Source organism: Saccoglossus kowalevskii, chromosome 17, assembly GCF_978046115.1.
Source record: "Saccoglossus kowalevskii chromosome 17, keSacKowa6.1, whole genome shotgun sequence".
Taxonomy (NCBI): Eukaryota; Metazoa; Hemichordata; class Enteropneusta; family Harrimaniidae; genus Saccoglossus; species Saccoglossus kowalevskii.
Genome location: NC_140657.1, coordinates 3,528,135 through 3,545,161, shown reverse-complemented (window position 1 = coordinate 3,545,161; position 17,027 = coordinate 3,528,135). Strand labels below are relative to the sequence as shown.

Here is a 17,027-nt window from a genome sequence, read left to right as displayed (position 1 = left end):
TCGCTTGATCAAATCCTCACTGTGTGCTGAAGCTGTAATACCCGATGCCCACTTTAAAACATGCACCAACTGTATCGTTTACATCCCCCTTCTGGCCAATCAGATGTATTAAACCGAACACAAAGTAACGTCCATTACCACGTGATTTATATTTCATTTAATGGTTCCGTCTATTGTCATGACAGTTACACCCGTGCATGACAGATGCAATGTACAAACACCGTGTTATTACAGGTCGAAGAGTATTTCTAACCTTTCATATGACACGACAGTACTGAAATAATATTTATTATATTATTAGATTTTGACAATATTCAGTTTTAAATCAGGGTCGGCGGGGTTTGCTTCTGCATACAGTGTATGTCTTATTTCTGGTCGATCAACTAATCCATCCTCATGGTTACGTTATATCTTTTATAATAAATGAGCCGTTATTTGTATATCACGTAAGCATAACACAGTGAGTAAGCCAGTCTCGCTTTGTTCCTTCTGTGAGAAAAATACTAAGGTCCGGACGAACCATTAATTGGGTGTGGTGCTTAGCTTAAAAAATGGGGGTGGTGAAGCTAACGGTACTGCGTCGTGTGACTTTCTTTAAACGATTTTCTACGTGTTCCCGTTTATGAAAATTGATGTTTTATATTTCATTTTTGTTTCAGTGTTGTTATGCTTTTGTATTTCCCGCCCCATTAAAATGAAACGATGGTCGCTAGATTCGACAATGAACGAACCCGTATACCATTACACGAATTGGTGATTAGTCTTTTTCGCGGTGTAGCGTCTAACATCTAAACCAATGTTTGTGGCGAGGTAGTTGTGTTTCAATAGCCGATTGTCACTTTCACATTGATTCAGTGTACACCTTTCGAGGAATTGGCCTTTACCACCACTCTCCTGTCAGTTCTGTTGTTATAGCTGCATAACCGGAAATTGTTGTGAGGCACCCTGACGTAACGTGAAAGAGGAACTACCAGGTTACTATGTGACGAGCGGCGTTCTAAACACTTCACCTCAATACAGATCTGTGTACTTCAAGTCGATGCGAAGCAGGCGAACTCACCGACGGTGCCACCGTTTGTCGCCGCCAGGCGTTACGGTAGACTGTGAAAAGTTATGATCACAAAGCTCAAGATGGTTAGACGGATCATATGCAGGAAACGTCGTTCGCTTTTAGCCTGGTTGATATTAATGTGTACAATCAGCGTATCCGCCATTTTCTACTCCCATATGTCCGTCACCAGTCCGACTGACGGGCTACACGAACAGCTGCTTAACAGTGTGGTCAGACACAGCATATTCCGAGAGTAAGTTGTTTTTATGTGCATTACACTTGTAATCACCTGTATTATCATATGGTTACGACCACGGAGGTAAAAGACCCTCTGTCTTTTACCTCCATGGCCCGACAAAGGTGCTATACAACGAACAACGTTACGTAAAAAAAAACATTAAATCAGAGCTTCAGTCGGATTCAGGTGGAACTACTTCCAAATCTACTTTCAAAACACTTTCTATTTGTCTTGGCATCCTGCTTTATCTATGAGTGGCTGTCACTCTTTTAAAAAGTACGCCTTTTTTTGGCTTTTCACGAAGACGCGAACTTCGAAAAGTACTCCCCTTTCTCGGTGAAACTCTGAACGTACATATGCATCAGTCGAACAGCCAAAGTGTCCCTGGATTTTCTATATTGTGCTGCAAATTCATTTATCCAGCCTTGTGCGATATACTTTTGATCTTTTCGATTCAAATATATGCTCTGTTCAATCGATAAGGACATAATTATCGATTGACAAAAAGTGGTTGTATCAGTTCCCAATGGTTTCGGTGACACGGATATAATTTATTTGTTCTCAAATAATTGTGTGCACTGTAATAAATGTATTCAAATCTCACGTTGGTTAGCATGTGCGTTGATACACAATGTAGCATCCATGGATGAACATATACATGACAACCCTTATTTGACTTGGTGAGCAACAGTATCGATCACCGAATTTTGTTCACCACTTATTCATTCATAGGCAAATTCCCAGAATACCAACTTATATGAAGGCTAAATATTAGTTTATGTTTACACGAAACAGAAAATTCAAATACAATATAGTATTTGCAATAATTTTTGGTTCTATTTAATTCCTCCCAATGATACAACGGATTACAGTACACGAAACATGGTGTAAACAGAAGAGTTCCGCGTCGCTGCCTGTTTTCCGGTGTAATGAAGCGTTATAAGTACTGCAGTCGGGACTATTTTTCATTAGTTCAACAATGTTAACATAAAAATATCAACATTAATCATCTTCACTAAGCGACTCATCCATATAATAACTCATCACTCTGATTTTAATTGTAAAACATATGAATATTCATTAATGTCGATAGCCAATATTTACTCAAACAAATTATGTTTCAGTTTCCCAATACGTAAGATTATTGGCCAACTAAGTCCGTTGAATGACTGCATCTACATGCGTATAGCATGCTTACTTTATGACAGATGCTGTGATACTTTCTTCTCCTCCAAAAGATAAATTAGATTCAGAAACGTTATTAATTATTTTAAACACAATGCACCACATGCCTGCTATTTTATTCCTCCCATGAGACGCAATCGGTCCGATAACGTCGATCTTTTCAATATATAATCCTAGTATGTGATCACGTGCTCTGACTTTTTGATTAATCGCCGTTATCTCTTCGCTACTACACAGGTTGGAGATTTGAATTCATCATTGCTAGGGCGTAGGCATGGCAACGCGTAAATATAAATCAGGCCGTGTGCGTATAGACCAAATTTAAATTCGGCTTACCGACGGAAATTGCACGTAATTGTGTATAACGATTAATAGACGTACCTGATTTAAGTAGCAGAAGCCTACCCATATTATTTTAAATAGCCTGGCAATGTTCAGTGGCTTAGCGTATACAAACATTGAGCTAGAATTACATTGTAGTATCAAACAATATTCACAGATTGTGTTTTTAACAGGTTCCTAGAGTACATTTTTAATGTACAATAATTCAGGTTCAGAATAAAGAATCATATCAGTCACGATATACTAGTTTGTTACCACTCTGTATCACCAGCTAGCAATCTAAGATATGGCATAATAACTCCGCCATAGGCATTGATCTCTAAAATGTTCTAATGATGACGTCATTGCCGCTTTTCAACGAAAATAAATGTTTAAAAAATAGGCTTGCGATTTCAAACTTGTTTTACGTCAATGGAATTGTAGAAAACAATTGTATTTACTGACATGCATTCGATTATTGCACACCCCACCCATTGATTATCTACTGACTATCCACAAAACAACACAAAATATTGTACACATACGGACAGGATCATATGTTCACGGATACCCAACAATATGAAGTTACCCCCCCCCCCAACAACAGAGCAAAGCACGTGACGAAATGGTTTGCCTTTATGTATATCATTGGGCGTAGTTAATAAAAGGCTCATTTTAATGGCCACCAAAACAAACAGAAATCTTCATGTCTTCAAATACACCTAAACTAACATTTTGTATTTGAATACTAAACCTGTATTGCGAATGAGGGTATGTACTCAGCATTATGTGTGTTATAAATTGTAGATGTTAAAATGTTGAAGGGGTGGACGATGGAAGGCGATTTTAAAGTGGTAAGCTACTCAACTCTTGGAGATTATAACTAGTTATCGAGATCCTCTAGCTTCATTTTACATTTTGGTCACTGTATTGCGAATATATAACCCTGGCCGATGTATAATATGTATATACAAAACGGTATTGTTGTTTCAGTAAGTAATTTTGTTGGGGCTGGGGGTGCTTGAAGCCAGCATGGAAGTAAAACAATTTTTTTACCTCCATGAAGCCAGTAATTTGCAAGTGAATGATTTGTTTGTTTATTCAGAAATATTTTCAATATTTGTTATTATATTTGGGCAAGGTCAGGTTTGACGAGTGTGTGTTTGGAACAGGACATATGTGACTGTGACAAACAACGCAATATACGTAATAAAGAACGACAGCTTGATGGAGGCAGTCTTAATATTGATAGATGACGCCATCCGTAGGTTGATCAAATTACTTAGTGTCTTACTTGAAATGTTCTGTCAAATTAAGTAAAAAACAAATAAAGTAATGACATATAGTCCAGAAATTAGAACAACATAGATCAGGTGATAACATGAATCTGATCTGTCAGGCAACTGTTTATTTAAATTTGGAAGTCGGCCCAGCCATCATAAACACATCTGTCTGCATACAACCATTATCACCCATATCCCCAGGACTACATCGGTGTTACTCAGCGTCCTTTCACATCCTGCGGCGATGACCATACTTTGCAGACTATATTGTTTCTATTCGTCAATTTAATGACGTGGATAAAGTGGGATTGATGTGAAGAATACGTAAACTACATCGTGCCGTAAAAAACAAGACTATATTTATTTCTTAGCAATATATGTGCTATGAATAAATGAAGCTTGCACGCCAGTACTAATATCCTGTTCAGCCGCGTTAACGGCACACTGAAAGCGGAAGTTTGCAGTTGAGAAGCATAAGTGGAAATGTCTAGTAACTGTGTTTTTTAGATCATAGCCAATAGAATTTTTTAATGAATGCTTTAAATTGGCTGTGTTATTTGACCGCTGTGTTTAAATGCTTTCGAAAACAAACACTGTTTGCAATATTTGTGGAGGTACTACCAGTCTTACCAACAATAATCAGAGAAGGCTAAACTAAGTTAAATACGCATGCGCGTATTTTAATTATCATCCACGGCCGCCCATTGGCAGCTATTTATTCACTACCATTCGGCGCGTGTGTACACAAACAGTAAATATAGATCGAAACCCCATTTTAGAAAACACGGTGTGCATAATCGTAGTTTGCCTATTATGATGTCCCATTTCAGGTACGATCCAACATTATTGGCTATGAACGTGATTAGTTATTTATTTTTATTTCGAATCTGTTTTGACATTGGTGAGATGAAAATATGCGTTCGACCTCGTTCGCAGCTACTAGTAGTCATACTGCAATTGCTAATTTAGTCTGCCAGATATCACATTTATCACACCACGATTTGGCATGCTAATCATTAGATTGTAAATACCGCGATATGCAGAAATAAAGTTCGTTTTGTACAATTTTATAGAAACATGAGCTGGTGGCTAAGCTTATCTTAAACAAACGAGTCCAAACGTTTTTCATCTCGACCAAAATATAGGATTTGCTCTTAAGTACTTCACTGAACAATCAAGACTTAAATATCACACAAAATACTGTATCGAGTGTCTGACCTTTCCCCTGAACTTGCGCATTTGCTATTTAAGTTGCGGCGTAACGTACAGTGGATTACAATTACACTGCACTCTGAGATTATCTCAAGCATTGACATTATTATGCGAAATATTTGATGATATAAATATGCGCGAATTGTTGGAATATTTGAGCTCTCGGGCTCTCTAGGCTCTCTTTTATTATCTGTTTTTTAATAGTTTTGTATGGCCACATTTTAATTACTATGATGTCTTAATTAATAGTGCGAAAACTGGTAGTCTTAGATAACTATATGCAAACAAGTTGACAAGTATGTAAGCTAACCTTTATACGTAGAATGAAAAGCAAATATGGAATAACATGATGGTTTGCAAACCACTCGTTTTAAAGTGTCTTATTATTTAAACCAATACGCAAACTTGAATGAAGTACATGATGGTCGGTCGAAACGTTTTTATTTAATTATACACGTATAGCACGCACACGTTTTCAACATAAATGCGTGTGCGCTGACATCTTTGTTTAGAAATGGCGGCCTTCTATATAGATGAAGCAACGGTGGAATTCCAGAGACAGACAGAAAACCCAATATCCGACAAGGATTCACAACAGGCTAATAACGTCAAATATCTCATGAATTCCTGGCTCTTTATTGCGAAACTATTGCATCGACGTTATCATCCGGAAGGAGACATGGATTACAAAATTTATGGATTACACTCTAAATATTGTTTATCAATTGTGTGTATATCTGGACGCATAGAGCCCGAAACAGCCACAGCTGGTGGCGCTATATACAATCGAAACGTATTTAAGCTTGCCAACGCTCACGCCGGCATCAGTGTAAAAAGCAGAAACAGTTATTAAATTTGGTGACCAGTTTAGTGTTATAGAACGAGTGTACAATCTTCAAATAACCAGAATGGACAGAGTTGTGGTCGAGACCGAATATACGTGATTCCGGATTTTCAAAATAAATGCATAAATGCTTTATATTAATAATTGCACTTTAAAAAGATATTCATGAGATATGTCTGTAACGTCTGTATTGATAAATCAACTCAGGTATCGTTCAGGTATTCCATAATGCTACAGAGTCATCACTATAGTAACATATCGTCAAAGGTCATGCATAAATAATGATATAGGACATTACAATGTCTATGTCATGACCTTGTTAAAATTATAATGTAAACGCAGTACGCATGCATCATCACAGTGAGGTCAATTGAAGTTTACGTTTTATTCCTCAGCTCCTGAGAGCGAGGTTATTTGTAGATATGTTGGCGATCGCCACTGTGTCTGCGGAAGTACTATGGGAGATTGCATGATGGGAGTGAAAAGTCTTTGGATCTGTAAAATAATTTTAGAAAAGTGAAAACTAAAGCGACTGTGAAATAAAGGTTGGTTTTAAATATTAAATATCATGAAATTTGGATGTAATAATTAAAGGAAATTGAACTGGTATGAAAGGGCAGTAAATTTAGCCGGAATGCAAGGTCAGAATCCGGGGTCAAAATACATCCATCAAGGCGTTTGCAAAGTGTCAACAACTGGAAAGGTGAAAGACTTCGTTTGCAGTTTGTGTGAATGGCCGGGGAGAAAAAATCATGGACAATTCTGTGCTTCAGTAACAATATTTGCTACTTGTTTGTGCAATGGAAATTAATACAAGAAATTCTGCCTAAAGACATGTCCTTCTAGTAAACAACCTTGGGACGTTTATCTTGAGAAATTGAGAAGACGAAAATCCCTTGGGACAGTCGTTGTGAAACAATAGACATGCTTCGCCAGGGTATCAAGGTTATTTTGATTATTTGAAGATAGAAACTGCTGCTTTATGGAAGAGCAAAGTTCAATGTCATTGGCACAGTAATGACGTTTTTAGAGGGGTAACTCGCTAGAAGTATTCGCCGTGACTCCAGACTTTTCATTCGGGTTTATACAACACTTACTTGTTACTATCAAGAAGGTTTAATGTCTTGTTTGTATTTGCACAATGTGAATGAGGGGTTTATTGTCAAAATATATACAGGTGCTTGTATGCCTATTGAAACTATACAAAATTCGACCAATGTACATCTGTTTCATGTGTTAAAAGAACGTTGCGATATTCTCATGGAATTGTTAAAGGGCGGCAGTCGTCGTGCCGCGTCCTGTTCGACATGGAACTTATAGCGACGTATACAACGCGTGTAAAATACATTGTTTATTTACATGAAATTTGAACACGCGCTGCGCGACGACCACCGCGCTTTAAATCTTGGTATCATTTCCAACTGTCACCAAACTGCACGTTTTGACGACTCGTATGTACTTCTGGGACTTGTAATTATTTTCTGGGAACTGTACAGCAAATCGCACATTTTCCTTATTAATATTTCATAGTTTTTCTAAATTTCAGTTTTTATTGTTCATAATTATTTACAGTAATAACATATTTTTCCGATTGTGTGCATGACAGCTTTGCCCACACACAATAAGACAGGATGATATGTACGAATATGTGTGAGTATGTTTCATGGGGGTACAGTCACTTCGCCCGAAATCCACTTCGCCCGAACTCCTTCGCCTGATTACCAGTTCGCCCAATTACCGGTTCGCCCGTTTTCTGTTTCATGGATTTATAGGCCACTCCTTTGCTTCAATTCCAACTACATCTCTGGAAATATCACTTGCTGTTTATCATCCATATTTTGATATCCCACAATGTGTCGATTGCGTATCTGGAAATTCTAACTACTATTTCGCAAAATTTGACCAGCCTTGCTTCTACCAGTCATTTAAGTCAACTCCCATATTGTCCTTCACAGTGCAGGTTAATGCAGATATATTGTAAATTACACAGAGGTAACATTACAATACATTTTCCTTCACAGTCCCTTGTATTACATAACAATCTTTGAGCTGAGGCAGTTATGGTTCTACAACCATCACCAGTTCTCTTTGATGATGCTGAACGTAACCTAGGGGTTACGTTCAGCATCATCAATGACTCAGATGTTTATTGTCGATCAAACTTCACTGATGGTGCTGAACGTTGTGTTCGTATTCAAAGTCCACACATATTATTATTATAAATATTATTATTAGACTGATTCTTAATTTACCACTAGGCAATATTAACCATTCATTTACATTAGCCGATAACGTTGGATTGACTATTTTATTCACGCAGCACTTGCTAATTCATGGCGTTGGTATACTGAAAACAGTCATGTTGTCTCGTCATTATTGAAAGTTCAACACTCGGCCTGTTGTACCGATTACCGTGCAAGTTTGACACGAGTTTGACCGATATTCTCAATATTGGACACAGATTCACGAAACACATAGTACGCGTGGACTGTTACTTCAAAGATAAAACATTAGTATCACACGAGGACGATAAACATAATTTCAGTGTGTACGGACTGATTATCTTTGTTTACTTGTATTAACGCGCGTTGGTCGTCGTATCACGCAAACAATTTGTGTCGATAAGCACATTAAATTAATGCAACTATTTATTTTATATAATATTTCAATTCATTAGAGAGAAAATATCCATCATTATTAAGTATGATGGATAGTTTTGTTTACATACAACCCGGATGGTGTGATTCGCTGAAAAAAATCCTGGTAAGGCATTAGTATTCTTGAATAATCACCAATCCACTGATATTGATCATAATATTGGTTGGTCTATTAAAATATTATTTTTATTTCACAAGTTTCATCTGTCCACCCATGCGTCCGAACCCTATTCTTTGGAATGGATTTACATTTATCCACCAAGCTACACCAATGCTTTATTTAATCAGAGAAGTCGCTGGCGGCCATTTTGTGGAACGATGTAAAATAAGTATAACAAGCGGGGTTTTCGGCAACCGGCTCTTAAAAAATTACTGGGTCAATTCCATCTAAACCTTATATGATGGTAGTACATAGTGAGTTATTTTTTCATTTTCACTTTCATGTTGAACCTTTCAAGTTGTTTGAATGTTTTTTTGTGCGGAAATCCCTATTGTTAAGTCAGTGTTAAATTATTAACGGAAACGGTGTTTTTACAATAATTGTTAAAATTCCCTTTTCATTTACGAATATTCTCTGCATTCAGCTCTTGTGTTCAATGGAATGTATTACCATTACAATGATATCATTCTAATCCCCCTAAAACTTATGATATAACAATATTTATAATGTGTATTTTTACAAACAATCCTAATCACCACAGCTGAATAAAATAATTACAAATGCCGAAATGAATAATATATATATATATAAGCCAGGAAATGCACATAATACATTTTCAAACAATCAGGAAAGCTTTCTTGAGCCGAGGTGGTTGAGTCTGTGTTTAAAATTACTGATATTTGTGCAGTGTTTAATACATATGGATGACGTGTTTAATGGCAGAATCTTTTCAGGCTTCAATTGTCTCCGTGGGACCTTACTCGCAACGTTCGAGCACGCTCCAGTGCGCTGGGCTAAACATTTATTATATACTTCCCGCAATTCGGGTAAATTTAGTCCGTCAAATATTTTCTATATATATGTCTGATTGCCCTGAAACTACAACTTTAAAGCAAATTGCTGCCACCTAGAATCATATTCGGTGCAAATACGTCACAATTGAAGGAGCACAGATAACACGTATATATATAAATATACATTTCTCAAATGTGAAAATTCAAACTATGGACTTGGAGTAGAGACTTGGCTCGATGTTTAAACTAAACAACATCGAGAGGCAATATCTAAACATTTTTATGAAAACAAGAATACTTGGACTACTTTCACTGCATTAAATATTTGTATTTGATATTCGATTCTGATAAAAGCAACACCATGACAGTGCTATGATTTATCATAAACGTATAGCGTTTAATTTAACAGTAAATACAGCTGTATTCTTTGGGTGTAATGAACAATCCAAAACACCGTTTATAGCACATAAACAAACCAACATTTGTCACATTGCCTTTTTAAAAAATACAACTACCGGATGTTTGCTGAAATGAGCGCCGTCCGGAGTACACGCTGCTGCTCAGTTCGTCCATTAGAAACAATTATACTAACATTTTTTTTACATTTGTGTAACAGAATGACCGACATACCACCTCTACTCATTGAAAACACTGTTAACATAACTTCACATTTAACAACATTCAACGACACTCCGTCAGCTGCGAATGAAACGGGTGGTAGTCCTGTGGAATTACTGGTAAACAGAACAATCAACTTGAAGGCTAACATAACTGCCAAGGCTAACATAACTGCCGAGACGAGAGAACGTCTAAAGTACTTGACAGAAACTGATGCTCAACTACGACAGCAGTGGAAACTTAACCGAGATAAAATTAGCGGCATCAGGTATTTAATGTTGGGTTATACATCTACGGGTCACATCAGTACGTATGTTTCGGAGTCCATATCATGGTGAATATTCTGAAATAGCGCTTGCGCACTGACAACAAAGGCATTTTAGTGTGTTGAAGACAACGTTTGAACAATATCGATCAGCTTATCATAAACGCAAATAAAAACACCAATGATGAGACATTTTTTTGATAAATAGAATTTGCAATGCTCGGTTATAACTGGATAAATGATACCCGGGTATCTTGCAAATATTCAAACTGTATTTGATTTAAACATATTGTATATATGTAACGTTAAACGACCCGGCTTGTTTGTGTTCCGAACCACTTATGTATTGTTTACTCCCACAGAAATCGTCTGAAGCGTATCGGTAAAAATCAGTTTATTTACACGAAGGAAAATACCCATGTTGGCAGAAAGTATTACAATACGTGGAATGGAATGACGAAGATCGATAGCTGCAAGCGAATGTTACTACCCCAGGTAATAACGTTAATGTGTTTAATATTAATCCAGCACACAATGCGATCAATATCATACATGGACTTAATTAAAGTGGATCGACAATACGTCAACAAAAAGAGGAAGCAATTACTTTCTTGTTAGAAAATATGAATAAATTATTCATGAGTTGATACAAAATGGCCATGTCAGTTTTACTGATTTGGTTTTGATTATGTGTTCTATATATATATAGAGTTCAAGTTCATTATTGTGTCTGCCCTAGAGTGAGCAATTAAGTAAATTAACCTTTGACTACATTCCCTGTAGTACATTGTATGAAATGAACAACTAAGTGTGATGCAATCTCGTAGCAAATATTCAAAATATATGCAAAATACATCCCCTACGAAGGTCATTTTTTCTTTGCTGTATTCTTCTATAACGGCAGTAACCTGTAATGTCACACGTCAATGAGACTTAAAATGATCGCGGCCAACTAGTGGTAATTTTAAAAGAACTTCAGTTTCTAGATATTTGCCAAGCCAAAGGTTCCAACACATACGTGGCTAAGAGCTAATGAAAAACGGATATTCGAACTTGTTTCCATGGAAACAACGTAATCACATTTCGTTTTAAAACTTAAGGAAGTTATTTATTGATTGAGGTCGACTTTGTATATGCCTTCGTTCGACGAGTATGAAATCTAATTCAAATAAAATCTTAGTATGTGTTTTTTTAAATATGTATTTAATTTATTATTTTTCGTATATATATATTTTTATTATTTATTTGTCATAGATTTTTAAACTCTAGTGGAGTGTTTCAATTTAGAAAAGCCTAAAAGATAGTTTCACACTATTATATTCGCGGATAGTTCCGTCCTACATTACACCCAGTACAAATTCTATTGGAAGAGACAACATTATTTGATCGTGTGCTTTTATTGTGTAATAAAGGATCCACAGAGATATTGGAACGGCTACACTCCCACATCACAATTACAATAATTGTATACGTTTACTTTATTGCTTCATAATATATCGCAATTGCTATATCTCCTGTCGTAGGCGTCTCCATTCGCAAACGTGCCGTTATTCAATAAATGTGCCATTGTTGGAAATGGCGGAATCCTGCGGAATAGTAGCTGTGGTAAAGAGATTGACCAATACAAGTTTGTAATGAGGTAATGCTTGATCGTTTTTGAGATATTTAATAAAATAAGAAGGTCGCTTTTCATGGGGGGGGGGGGGGTATGCGCTTTACACGACCACATACCCATTATAAACAATCTGTAGATTATATTGCATTTGAAATGAGGGAGATAGAGTCAGCTGGCGACGGAGCACCTGCAGGCCATCATAGCCGATGCGTGTGTGACAGATAAATTGGCATGTACAAAGTATTTTAACACCCACCAAATGCACTATATACTATATATACATGTACATAGGCACAAGACAGAGCATCTATCTATGATAGCGTATGACGAAATATTCAATTTTAGATTCCAAGAAACACCAGTTCATTGTACCTCATTGTTCAAGTTGTTTTGTTCAAGTTCTGTGGTTGGGGTTGGGCAAATCTAGTATATTGATTACCATTTATCTATTTTCAGGTCTAACCTTCAACCTCTGGGTCACTACACAGTTGACGCTGGACGGAGGACCAACTTGACCAGTATGAATCCCAGTGTTATTAAGGACAGGTACTTTATTTACTTGGTCAATTTCGTCTTGGTCTCACCTTGACTCCCTCCACCTGTAGAAATAAAAAAAGCATGGCTTCCAACCATGTCGTCTCTTCTGACCTATTATTGTATACATGTATGTATATAAAAAGTGGTCCCATACTTGCATTGTATTCCAAGTTGCCATAGAAACCTCAGACAACTAATATTAATCACCTGACAAAACTGGACAGTAATAGCATTATAAATGAATGACAACATGGACTATTCATAGAAGCTGAATTGTTTAAGTTACGAACATCTAGTTTTGCAAATGCAGGCCCGTCACTCAATGTGGCTTTGCAAAAAATAATTATGGTTTTCCATGTAATACGAACAATGCAGCATTTCTATTTACTACACTGTTGGTACGCCATCATATTGATGATAAAAGGGCGGTTGTCATCGCGCCACGCATGAGCGAGACATGATACAAAGATGGCGTCTTTGACTGTTGCGACTGATCAACAAGTATGAGCTAATGCATTGCTAAGCCTTAACTATATAATTTCTTCGATGATTGGAAGGGATCATTTGTAGTTATCGAGCACACCAGTATAGGCGACAAAGTCTCAAAGCCAATAGTCTACGATAGTTGTTTTAAGGAGGTGATCGTTGCATTACGGATATGCAAGATTTGAGTACATGAAAAGTGTGTTCCCCCACAACCCAGTGGCAAACAGGAAATCTCGTGTTAATTTGACCGCGACGTGATGTGGTAGATTATTGTTATCACAGATAATGTCTGTCATGATATAGGCACCTATCTATTGGGTTAAATGCTTTCTCAGCGGTCTTAGTAACTATGAATTGGTTAAATCTTGCAATGTCTCGTGTTTGTACTTGTTGATCTGCGCAAAACCCAACGCCGCCATCTTTGTTACTATGGAATCCATATCTCGCGCATGCGTGGCGCTACGACCACCGCCACCTAACCATATTGCCTTTTCTGTGTTTAGGTTTGCTCTGCTACAAAACCCTGATAACATCACAAGTTTCCTTGATGCATTATCGGAGTATACTGGATATATATTGTGGATTCCAAACAGCAAAATGGTTACGCACGAATTAGCCTTTGATGTTACTACTTTGCTGCAGCAAAACTCCACGCTGGAAATGCTGCTATCAGACGCAAAATATTTCGGAATACTTAAAAAGTTTTGGAAATCGAAAAAACAGTTATCATCAGGTACAATCTTAAGTTATTATTACTAACATACAAAATGACTGAACGTCCATCGCTGTACCTACTCTTTTATTTGTTTATGACAATAACCAAAATTAATATTATTATATCAAATTAATATCCAGAGCTGCGTGCATTCCCTTATGCACACAGGATATATGGCAATTGATTCCCCTTTGAGGTATAGATGCAGGATCATGGGCACTCGAAGTGAACAATTGACAGTCTTTGTGGAACATGTTCAAAACAATTTAGACATACAGGAATCCGGGACACGCGCCTGAAATCAAATATCCCGAAAGTTTGTTTACGTTGCTCTATGGTCAACAAGTTGTTGTCCTCAGAACGGCGCGGCGGTTGTGACTTCCTGTCCTGACCTCAAGCACGATCAACTACCTTAGCCTCACAAACTACAAAAAACAGACAAGACGTAGTCGCCTCCAGTATATCAAGTGGAATAAACACACACACACATACAGACAAAAAATAAGTAAATGATAAATAAACTTCTCACCCTTATCTCAATTATATCCGGGTCGCCAACTTCTAGCCTGGTAGCTTCCAGTGGCATACTGTGAAATACTTTTATTTGATTAATTAATTTGAATTTTATTCATTTTCACGTAGGAGGAATAAAAGGCCCGATAGCGCGATTTAATTTTCGCGCAATATAACGAAGGTCACACTTTATTTTGCTCTAATGGTGCATAGATTTCAAGCTTTTCTTTTGAATTGTGGACGAAACTAAAAAACGTTCTTACGCATCTTCTCCAAAGGCATTTTAACACTGAAGTAAAAAAAAATCGTTTCGCTGCCAGCTGACTATCATTGCGATGCAATAACAACCACCACTGCCGTTGCTATTAACGATACCTAACTTTTCAGTGTCAAAGACGCAAAAATAAAATCCTCGGATAATTAAAAAAATACCCTGGAAAATGCATCAAAATGGCAACAATTGCTGTTTTTAAACATCACGGAAAAATTACGCACTCTGCGATGCCATCTTTGTTACCATGATCGGAATGCCCCTTGTCACCTAGCACCGGTAGCGTACGTTCTATGACCGTGCTCGGCGACCTACGGTGCCACGGCACTCTATGAATGAGGTATTTCCAGGGTCAGGGTTCATCTCATTTTTTACCATCTCGTCTGTAGTTGAATGAAATCTACCTCGTTTCACAATAATTACTCTTCCTATGCGACTTCTTTCCGATTTTGTCTCACCGGCGTTTGAACGTTTGAGTAGTAGTAAACGCTAAAATAGCCGTTGCGGTAACAACTATTTCACACCACTCATTTCACTCCAAGTGCCCACGAACTTGCATCTCATTTTCAATAAATTGCGCTCACTAGCGACGTTGGTGAGTATGGTGGGGAGTCGTCCGTCAGTAGCACATATATGCGTTTACTGATTTGAATTTTGGATTTCCCGGATACACATCTCAAAGTGAGGCTGGCCGGAAATGGAGTGCAAGCAAGACGTCTGCTTTTGTCATGGCGGCAAATACAGACACGTCCGTTTGCTGGTACTCGGTCACGTTGTTTGGTACATCCACAAGCACAAAATCACGCCGTTCATGTATATGTTGCACCTCATATCCCGTATGCGCGCTCATGCTAAAATGCTGTATTTTCGACGGACAACCGGGAAAGTTGTCTACTAGTATGCACAAGGCACAAGTACTGTTCACGGTGTACGGTGGACTCGGAGTGTTTTTAATGTCTGAAAGTGTCATACAAAGACTGATTCGTGAATTCGTTTCAAATACAAACCCTGTTAACAGTTTCCCTATATTTTACAGGTATGATGCTGGTCAGCTTAGGGATAAATGTATACGAGCAAATTCATCTGTACGGGTTTTGGCCGTTCGAGTACGACGCTACAGGGCGTTATTTACCAATGCACTACTCCGAAGACTTGGACTGGTCTACCTTCCCTGGCAACCACGACTATTCATTTGAATTCAAAGTGCTGACCAAGCTTCACTCTGACGGCGTTCTCAAGCTACACATCGATAAATGTTCTTTATAATATCGAAGATTGTTTATTTCTAAAACTTATCAACAGTATTACTGTTCAAGTATCGTGTAGACATGCATTGACTGTGCTGATGCCACGACATCCATGCGTTCAATAATTACACTCTACAAATGCTTTGTATCAAACCCAAACTTGGATGCAGTTATAGTATGAAAGATCTGATTGGCCGATATATCGTTGCGAGCGGGAGAGCCATACGACTTGTTTCTGTCACATTCCAAGCACTGGCGGCGCTCTCACTTCCGTTCCATTCATCTGCATTTTCACCACTGCCACATCGTGTTTGCATATCGAAGCATAATAACATAATCAAAGACGTTTCGAAGTATCTTCGAGTCGCGCAATAATTTTGAAAATCACTTTTCCTTTCTTGTACGTAAACTTCGAATACGCATTCCCCTAATCATCCGAATCTCGCCGCTGCCATTTCGCGACATTAGTGTAAGGAATTTTTATCAAATAAAGCACACTTATTTTAGCCAAACACCACACTTTGGACAGAATAGGTCTCATACAAGAGATATTGCCTAAACACACTTTCTGTTGGGCTTGCGAAAACTAAACTGTTTCATTTGTTATCACATGGCGAGAAATGCTATTGCGATGATTAATAGTTACTAGTTATATGCGCCGTACTCGACTTTCGTAAGCTACGCTGGGAACAAGCGAAGGACACAGTGGACACGTGATTACAGAATACTAGTCTCGTGACTTGCTCGCTTTCAACCAGATCTCGGCGGCTATTTGGCCGTTCACCGTGCTATTTTGAAATGAAAATAAATCTTGTTTTTATTTATCGATTATACTAATTGTTTTTTGTGAAATTTATGTCATTTGAAATCTATTTCAATAGAGGGGTTGTTTTGTTTGTTGTATGAGGGCTCGTCACGGTCAATCTGTGCAGATATTAACATTTTAATGATGCTTTAAAAAGCATGCAACGTTGTCACGCTCGCAGCAAACACGTCAAACACTTGCCAGTATTTG

General features: G+C 37.6%; 1 protein-coding gene across 1 annotated transcript; it reads left to right on the top strand.

The window, feature by feature from the left end:
• Positions 1 to 824: 824 nt before the first annotated feature.
• On the top strand, positions 825 to 16,845 carry LOC102803573 (alpha-N-acetylneuraminide alpha-2,8-sialyltransferase-like). Its single transcript, XM_006817333.3, has 7 exons — positions 825 to 1,304; positions 10,362 to 10,631; positions 10,991 to 11,123; positions 12,152 to 12,267; positions 12,700 to 12,789; positions 13,770 to 13,999; positions 15,802 to 16,845. The coding sequence occupies exons 1-7, from the start codon at positions 1,114 to 1,116 to the stop codon at positions 16,029 to 16,031; spliced, it is 1,260 nt and encodes a 419-aa protein (XP_006817396.3). The 5' UTR covers positions 825 to 1,113; the 3' UTR covers positions 16,032 to 16,845.
• The last annotated feature ends 182 nt before the right edge of the window (positions 16,846 to 17,027 follow it).